The sequence below is a fragment of the Hyla sarda genome, unplaced genomic scaffold, assembly GCF_029499605.1.
Source record: "Hyla sarda isolate aHylSar1 unplaced genomic scaffold, aHylSar1.hap1 scaffold_3511, whole genome shotgun sequence".
Taxonomy (NCBI): Eukaryota; Metazoa; Chordata; class Amphibia; order Anura; family Hylidae; genus Hyla; species Hyla sarda.
Genome location: NW_026610275.1, coordinates 1,653 through 11,198, shown reverse-complemented (window position 1 = coordinate 11,198; position 9,546 = coordinate 1,653). Strand labels below are relative to the sequence as shown.

At 46.4% G+C, this 9,546-nt stretch overlaps 1 protein-coding gene across 1 annotated transcript; it reads left to right on the top strand.

Annotated features, from left to right (window-relative positions):
• Positions 1–2,472: 2,472 nt before the first annotated feature.
• LOC130331555 (E3 ubiquitin-protein ligase RNF26-like) lies at positions 2,473–4,823 on the top strand. Its single transcript, XM_056553695.1, has one exon. It carries the CDS (start codon positions 3,029–3,031, stop codon positions 4,349–4,351), a length of 1,323 nt encoding a protein of 440 aa, XP_056409670.1. The 5' UTR covers positions 2,473–3,028; the 3' UTR covers positions 4,352–4,823.
• The last annotated feature ends 4,723 nt before the right edge of the window (positions 4,824–9,546 follow it).

The window sequence follows — 9,546 nt, the reverse complement described above, 5'->3', positions numbered from 1 at the left end:
AGAGGGTTGGAGCAGGTGCCGTTAGGGACTCCCCCACAGCAGAAGTCCTGATTCGGTGGCTGGTGCCACCTCACTCCTTCTGCTAAAGGATGATAGATGCCGTCTCGGAATCGTCGCAAATCACCGATCTGAATTGAATGGCGATTTGCGGCGATTGCCAACATGGGGGGGGGGGGGGGGGGGGTTGTTCGCCCTAGGGGTTTGCACAGGTACGCCTAGAGGTGTCCTTAAGTACCAGGATGTCAGGGCGTACCTGTATGCAGGCCTGTCACTACAGGACAGGCAAACCAAGCAATTGCTTGAGGCCCCAAGCTGGCCCGGGGCCACGAGCAGAGCCGGTGCTTGCCCGACCTGTAGCGATGGGGCAATTCCCCCCCCCCCCCATCCCTATTAAGGACATCCCTGTGTCCCAAAAGATGTTTTCGGGACACAGGGATGCCCCCGTTAACTCTCTGCGGGCATGCGTTAAGTTTAAAAATGCAGGGGCCGCCGGGAGATAGCGCACGCCGGGACGTCACTGACGTCCCGTGCGTGCGCCCATAGCAACAGAGGCGCAGAAGACCGGAGCATCGAGGAGGAGGAAGACGCACGCTGGCCAGCTTGGTAAGTGACCGGCGGGATGTCATCTTCGGTGTTCCGACCACCGCTTCTCCGGTCCCGGGAACTAATGCTATGGCCGGACCGGAGGAGCGGTGGTCGGAGCACTGAAGTGGGGCAGTACACAGGCATACAGCCTCCAGCCATACGCTGTATATGGCTTTAGGCTGTATGTCTGTGGGGAACACTGCCTACCTATTGTGGGGGAGCTATCTTATGGGAGCTATAGCATTGCATAAAAAGTGGAAAAAAAGTTCATTCAACCCCTTCCCTAATAAAAGTTTGAATAAAAATAAACATATGTGGTATCGCCGCGTGCAGAAATGTCCAAACAATAAAAATATATTGTTTATTAAATCGCACGGTCAATGGCGTACGCGCAAAAAAATTCCAAAGTCCAAAATAGCGTATTTTTGGTCACTTTTTATATAATGAAAAAATGAATAAAAAGCGATCAAAAAGTCCGATCAATACAAAAATGGTACAAATAAAAACTTCAGAACACGGCGCAAAAAAAGAGCTCTCATACCGGCCCGTACGCGGAAAATTAAAAAATTTATAGGGGTTAGAAGATGAGAATTTTTTAACATATAAATTTTCCTGCATGTAGTTATGATTTTTTCCGAAGTATGACAATATCCAACCTATATAAGTAGGGTATCATTTTAACCGAATGGACCTACAGAATAAAGATAAGGTGTTATTTTTACCGAAAAATGCATTGCGTAGAAACGGAAGCCCCCAAAAGTTACAAAATGACATTTTTTTCTTCAATTTTGTCGCACAATGAATTTTTTTTCCATTTCGCCGTGGATTTTTGGGTAAAATGACTAATGTCACTGCAAAGCAGAATTGGTGGTGCAAAAAATAAGCCATCATATGGAATTTTATGTGCAAAATTGAAAGCGTTATGATTTTTAGAAGGTGATGAGGAAAAAATGAAAATGCAAAAACGGAAAAACCCTGCGTCCTTAAAGGGGTTCTCCGGTGCTTAGATATCTTATCCCCTATCCTTTGGATAGGGGATAAGATGCCTGATTGCAGGAGTCCCGCCGCTGGGGACCCCCGTGATCTTGCACGCGGCACCCCGTTTGTAATCAGTCCCCGGAGCGTGTTTGCTCCGGGTCTGATTACCGGCGACCACAGGGCCGGCTGCGTGTGACGTCATGCCTCCGCGTGATGTCACGCTCAGCCCCTCAATGCAAGCCTACAGGAGGGGGTGTGATAGCTGTCACACCCCCTCCCATAGGCTTGCATTGAGGGGCGGAGCGTGACGTCACACAGGGGCAGAGGCGTGACGTCACACGCCGCCGGCCCTGTGGTCGCCGGTAATCAGACCTGGAGCAAACACTCTCCGGGGACTGATTACAAACGGGGTGCCGCGTGCAAGATCACGGGGGTCCCCAGCGGCGGGACTCCCGCGATCAGGCATCTTATCCCCTATCCTTTGGATAGGGGATAAGATGTCTAAGCACTGGAGAAGCCCTTTAAGGGGTGAACAACCTAAAAATGGACCAAAAGCGAAAAAACTGTGTTGGAACACAGCTTCATATAAAACAGCTGACAAATAGTGTTTTACAACCAAGGTGCCTCCAGCTGTTTCTAAACTATAACTCCCAGCATGTCCAGATAGCCTTTAGCTGTCTAGGCATGCTTAGACTTGTAGTTCAAACACTGAGATACAGCTACGCTTGCATTTCAACACAGAAATAGGATAAATGAAAGCTAGGCTGTGATCGAGCGCTATTGGCAAACAAGAGGATGTACTATAACCGCCTGTGAAATCTGTAAGAACCGAAGCAATAATACTGTACACAGTACACTCAGCTGACAAGCCCCTACTAGTCTGCGGTCTTCTAGTCCGATCACTGTCGCCCCGCCCCCCGCATTATTTCCCAGCTCATACACTCAGTGCCGAGCACAAACTTTGAATAACTCAACAGAACTTCATTGGCTACCATTCCACCAATCAACAACGTCCCTGCATTAACTCTATCAACGACGGTCCTAACGGCTGCGGATGCTTTCACTATTCAGGCAGAATCGATGCAATCTTCGTTCCGTTGCTCCGGCCTGAATACTGTTCCGTTTACTTCCTCAAACAAGCTGCTGGAGGACCAAGATGGCGGCGCCCTGAACATTGTCCCTTGCACAGGACAGTCGTCGCTGTTTACAGGGACTGGTTATCTGTTCGTGGAGTCGAGGTGGTGAAAAGCCTCAAACACAACCCAGAGGCTGACTTTATATTGCGGGCTCCGACATCTAAGAGCTGGGAGAGAACGTGGCGACTGCAACAGCTATAAAGTCCAGCAAGGACTAATGATCTACTGTGCTGTGTGCTGGGTCTGGAAGACAGCCTGACCGACATGCTTTCCGATTAAGATGATGTGTCAGTAGATGAGGGGCCCTTCTGTCCTGTTCTTCCTTAGCCATGCAGGGCATTCTGCTGCTCATCAGTGGTCTGGGATGGACCCTGGATCTGCTGCTTCTGGTGCTGGACCTAAATTATTGGCTTGTGTCTTCACTTCTGACATTTCTTTTCCGTGCCATTCATTTCATCCTCAATTTGCCAGGAACCATAACCTTTGGCCTATTACGGTGCTGGGAAAATGCCCTTGTGTCCATGGCCCTGCTGGGTGAAACCTGTGGTAACCTGGCACTAGCTTCCATGCATGCGGTGGGTGATGGTGTGCGAGGCCTTTTGTCAGGATTGGACAGTTTGCAACTTGTATGGAACCTGATGTGCCATGTGTTGCTGCGGAGCAAGGAGATGATGCAGCGTGGCCTTCTTAACATGGCACTGTCTGGACAGAACTTTCAGCTCCAAGTTTGGGAGGCCCTTGGGATAGCAAGCAGCTTGGTGGCCTACGTTGTGAACAGCTTGGTGAATGTGTGTCTTATCGGTGTACAGAATGTGTTCTCTGCAGTGCTGGGCCTGTGGTTCACTTTGGTTAATGTGATCTTTGTAGGGAAAGACTTGATTGCAGCGCTGCTGTCCCAGATGTCCAGTTCTGCCGTGGCTGTGGTCATTCTTTTCTGGACACCATTTCAGTTGGCGGTGGACTTACTGGTGTCCTGCAGCACGGGGATAGGTGTAATACTCTTTAGACACCTTTATGAAGTTGCCCTACTGTTGCTCTTGCTTTGGTTCTGCCGCATGATTCTTAGGCCCTCACCTGCATTACGTTCATTCCAAGAAAGACTACACAGGCTCGGCCATTTTATCCAGATACTAATACGTCATTCACTCAATGCAGAATTATGGAGAAGGGTAGCTGCCTGGTGTCTACAGCATGTCAGAATGTACCGAGCTGCATGGGATAGAGACCATAACCTCCTGAGGACTAGACAACAGAATGCACCAGTAAGGGTGGTCAGGGCACAGAGTACTGCAGGGACCACTCGAGTGCACAATCTACCACGTGCACAGGGACAACATGCCCCAGCTCAGAATGTGCTGCCTGAACCAATTCGAGTTCCACAGAGTGTGTCTCCTGTGCCACTGCCCTATGCATCAACATCTCATGAGACTGAGACAGCAGCTGAAGACCCTTGGAAGCTATTAAAACAGCAGGAAGAGAGTAAAAAATGTGTAATCTGCCAAGATGAAAATAAAACTGTCCTCTTGTTGCCATGCCGCCACCTATGTCTGTGCTCGCAGTGCTCCGAGATTCTTCTGCAGCAGCCAATACTTCAGCGTAACTGTCCACTTTGTCGTAAAATGATACTGCAAACACTTACTGTTTACATGTAATGCCATGCTGGCACTATGGGACTCAATGACATACGGATCTATCGCTAATTAAAAGCCACCAACCTTTTTTTTTTTTTTTTATAGTTTTAAACGTTGGATCATCTTTTTAAAGAACAGAGCAGGGGAAATATTTTTCTATTCAATGTAAGGGTCCAAATGTTTGTGAAGCTGTGAAAGGGATTGTAAATTTTGATTTCACAATCTGTATAATTCCTATGTTGTCATGTTCCTCCACGATGAATAGATGTTTCTTGTGCATTCCATGTTTTTGGACAATATCAACTGTTGACTATTCGAATGTTCATTTCACATTTAGTATTTTGCTTACATATAACGTTGCACAGTATAAATGCATCTCAGCACTGTCACTGTATGTTCTGTGCCATTCATTTAATTAGTATTAAACCTCTTGTGGCAGATAAAACCAGTAGTAAGGTGGACTATATCATTATATGTAACACTGATTATTAAATGGGCATTGTAGTTGAAAAAAAACTTTTGCTTTGTCATGGAAACATATTGGTCAGGGTGTGCCAAAACGCTAGAACAAGTCGGGAGAAGTGCAGGCTTAGAGGGGTGACATGACTGAGAGCATCGTAATGTAAATCAGAATTTCGTAGAAAGAGTGCTCAAACACCAAAACACACTGAACACACCGACTAATCAAAACCTTTAACTTGTCACTAGAACACATCAAAGCACATTTTTTTTTTACTTGTACATTTTAAAGTAGTAGTCCAGTGCTGAAAAACATATCCCCTATCCTAAGGATAGGGGATAAGTTTCAGATTGCGGGGGTCCATACAGGGCCCTGGCTCGCTGGCCAGAGAGCGCGTGTCTCCCAACACACGAATCGGCGTTCGACACGCCCCTCAATACAGCGCTATGGCAGAGCCGGAGATTGCCAAAGGCTTTGTGTGGTGGTCGACACACCCCCCCTTCCCGCGGGCTGCTGGGGCCACGTACAGTAGATCGCGCGCGGGGGGTCCCAGCGGTCGGACCCCCACGATCTGAAACTTATCCCCTATCCTTAGGTTAGGGGAAAAGTTTTTCAAGAGTGGAGATCTCCTTTAACCTCTTAAGGAGGCAGCAAGTATATGTACACTCGCAATATGAAGCGTGCTCAGGAGCTGAGCGCTATTCATACCTGGTGGGTCTTGGTTGCTATAAACAATCGGGACCCACGGCTAATGCCGGACTTCACCGATCTGGTCATTGTCTGGCATAAACCCCTTAGAGGCATCATTTGTTGATTGCGGCATCTAAAACTTTATATGCCCGTTAGCTCAGTGGAGCGGATCAGGACACCCACGGCAAAATCGTGGGGTCTCAATCCTCGCTGTCTGATCATCACTCCAGTGGTGCAGATAGCCATGGCAACCTGGAGCAATGAAGCTTCAATAACACTGATCAATACTGTGCGATCTTAAGATTGCATGTAATTGTCCTTTTGTTCAAACTATTAAAATAATAAACCGCACAGTCAATGGTGTACACGTAAAAAATTACTAAAGTTCAGAAATTTGCGTTTTTTTGGTCACTTCTTACAGAGAGGTTATGGTGTAGATTTAAGTGAATGGGGTTTGTTAAAATACCATACACTTATGTTGTACTGTACTTTCAGGGTGGATTCTACAGCCAATATTCCACAACAAATACATGATGAGTACGACCACGGACGTAAATGTACATTCTGGTGTGGAGATACTTAGCGCACCAGGACGTACATTTACATCCTGTGTATGACCGCGAGCATCGGAGCGGTGCTCACGTCATGCAAGGTTCTAGCAGCCGGGGACCCGCCGGTAATGGCCGACATCCGTGATTGCGCGGATGTCCGCCATTAACCCCTCAGATGCCGTGATCAGTACAGATCTAGGCATCTGCGGCAGTGCGCATGTTAAAATAAATGATCGGATCGCCCGCAGCGCTGCCGCGAGGATCCGAGCATCTGTAATGGCGGACGGAGGTCCCCTACACCTGCCTCCGTCCGTCTCCCGGCATCTCCTGCTCTGGTACAGATGACGGCGCAAAAAATGAGCCCTCATACCGCTCTATATACGGAAAATTAAAAAGTTATAGGTGGTCAAAATAGGGCAATTTTAGATAACTGATTTTGTACAAAAAGTTTTAGATTTTTTTAAGCGGTACAAAAATATAAAAGTATCTAGCCATGGGTATCATTTTAATCGTATTGACCCACAGAATAAAGAAAACGTCATTTTTACCGTAGTTTACAATGTGAAAACGAAACCCTCTAAAATGTGCAAAATTGTGGTTTTCATTAAAATTTTGTCACAAATTTTTTTTTTGGGGGGGGTTCGCCATACATTTTATGGTAAAATGAGAGGTTTCATTACAAAGTACAATTGGTCATGCAAAAAACAAGCCCTTATATGGGTCTGTAGATGGAAATATAAGAGTTATTTATTTTAGAAGGCGAGGAGGAAAAAAACAAAAACTCCAAAATAAAATTGGCTTGGTCCTTAAAGGGTAGCTCCCACCATCCCTTTTTTTCCCTCTCTGTCCCTGCCTATTTCCCATCTATCCCTAACCTCCTCCCTGCCTAATTTTTTTTTTTTTTTTACTATATAAAAATTCAGTTTTGTCTGCCTGGTGTGCTCACTACCAGGCAGACTTCCCCAGCAGGCATGATGGTACTGATGCCTGCTGGGGCTGACTTCTGCCCTTAGTTCATCTACACAGGGTGCCTCCAGCTGTTTCACCACTACAACTCCCAGCTTGCCCTGACATCTATTGGCTGTCAGGGCATGCTGGGAGTTGTAGTGGGGAAAAACTGGAGGTACCCTGTGTTAAAAACAATACATGGCCGCGGCGCAACCCGAACCCCGCTACCCCCCTCCCCTGAACCCCGCTACCCGAACACCCCCCCCCCCCCTCAACTCCCCAGACATACCAGGACAGTGCAGCGACGGGACAGCAGCGACTGGATGCCGGGAGGCGGGGCCGGCGTGCAAGGCCAGGGAGCAGGGGAGCCAATGCGCGCTTCTTCTGTTCTCATCGCTCGATCCCGCCTGTTTGATTGACAGGCGGGAGCGAGCACCGCAGTGAGTGAATTCCGACTCATTGCCAGGCTTCAATGAGTCGAAATTCACTAGTGACGTCACTGCCGAATGCATTCGGCCACTAGGAGGGCTACCCCTAGTTGCCGAATTTAAAAGTGATTTTAAACGGTTTTAAAATCACTTTTTTTTAATTAAAGTATATTAGAGATATGTTGTAGTACTTAAGTATTACAACATATCATTTTTTTTATTTCATGACAGTGCCCATTTAAAGACGCAGGGTTTTTCAGTTCTTGCATTTTAGTTTTCTCCTCCTTACCTTTTTAAAAATCATAACCCTTTAAATTTTCCACCTAAAAATCCATATTATGGCTTATTTTTTGCGTCACCAATTCATCTTTGCAGTGATATTAGTCATTTTACCCAAAAATCCACGGCGAAACGGGAAAAAAAATCATTGTGCGACAAAATCGAAGAAAAAACGCCATTTTGAATGTTTTGGGGGTTTCCATTTCTACGCAGTGTATATTTCGGTAACAATGACACCTTATCATTATTCTGTAGGTCCATACGGTTAAAATGGTACCCTACTTATATAGGTTTGATTTTGTCGTACTTCTGGAAAAAATCATAACTACATGCAGGAAAATTTATACATTTAAAAATGTCCTTCTGACCCCTATAACTTTTTTATTTTTCCACGTACAGGGCAGTGTGAGGGCTCATTTTATGCACCGTGATCTGAAGTTTTTATCTGAAGTACCATATTTGTTTTAATCGGACTTTTTGATCACTTTTTATTCATTTTTTTAATGGTATAAAAAGTGACTAAAAATACGCTTTTTTGGACGTGTATGCCATTGACCATGCGGTTTAATTAACAATATATTTTTATAGTTCGGACATTTACGCACGCGGCGATACTACATATGTTTATTTTTATTTACACTGTTTTATTTTTTTATGGGAAAATGGGGGTGATTCAAACTTTTATTAGGGAAGTGGTTAACTGATCTTTATTAACACTTTTTTTTAAAACCTTTTTTTTAGCAATGTTATAGCTCCCATAGGGACCTATAACACTGCACACACTGATCTTTTACACAGATCACTGGCGTGTATTAACATGCCTGTGATCAGTGTTATCGGCGCTTGACTGCTCCTGGTTGGATCTCAGGCACGGAGCAGTCATTCACCGATCGGACACCGAGGAGGCAGATAAGGGCCCTCCCGGTGTCCTGTAAGCTGTTCGGGACGCCGTGATTTCACCGACCCGAACAGCCCGACTGAGCAGCCGGGATACTTTCGCTTTAGACGCAGCGGTCAGCTTTGATCGCCGCGTCTGAAGGGTTAATACAGGGCATCACCGCGATCGGTGATGTCCTTTATTATCCGCGGGTCCAGTCCGTTGATGGCCGCCGGGACCGACCCGATATGACGCAGGGTCCCCTGCGCGACCCCGCAGCATATCGCGGGAGCCAGCGGAGGACGTAAATATACGTCCTTCGTTGTTAAAGGACAGCTGCAGTGGTAAACATTTATATATGCCCGGGCCTCAAAAATAAACAAAATAAACTCATACATACCTTCCTACAAGCACCCGTTGGTCCGGCACAGGCCTCACGGTCCGGCAGTACTGATGTCATTCCACTTCCTGGGGATGCCGCAGAGCCGTCGACGTATCACCGACCGTAGCAATGTCCTGCCCCGGTCGGTTATAGGCTGAGCCCACTGTCATGTAAGAAGCCGGCCAGAGCTCCTTACATGACAGTGGGCTCAGCCTACCACAGGCTTGGGCGGGACATAGCACTGCCTGACCGTGAGGCCTGTGCCGGACCAACGGGGGCTCGTAGGAAGGTATGTATGAGTTTATTTTGTTTGTTTTTGAGGCCTGGGCACATATAAATGTTTTACTACTGCAGTTGTCCTTTAAGGGGTTAAGGTTAAAATGGGCTTGATCCTTAAGGGGGTAAAGAGGTTATTCAGCAAAAAAAGATCCCTTGAAGACACAGGAAATTTTTTATTTTTGCGCTTTTTGTTTTTTCCTCCTCGCCTTCTAAAAGCCATAACTCTTTTATTTTTCCCCCTATAGACCCATATGAGGGCTTGTTTTTTGCATGACCAATTGTACTTTGTAATTTGACCATTTTTATTTGACCATAAAATGTA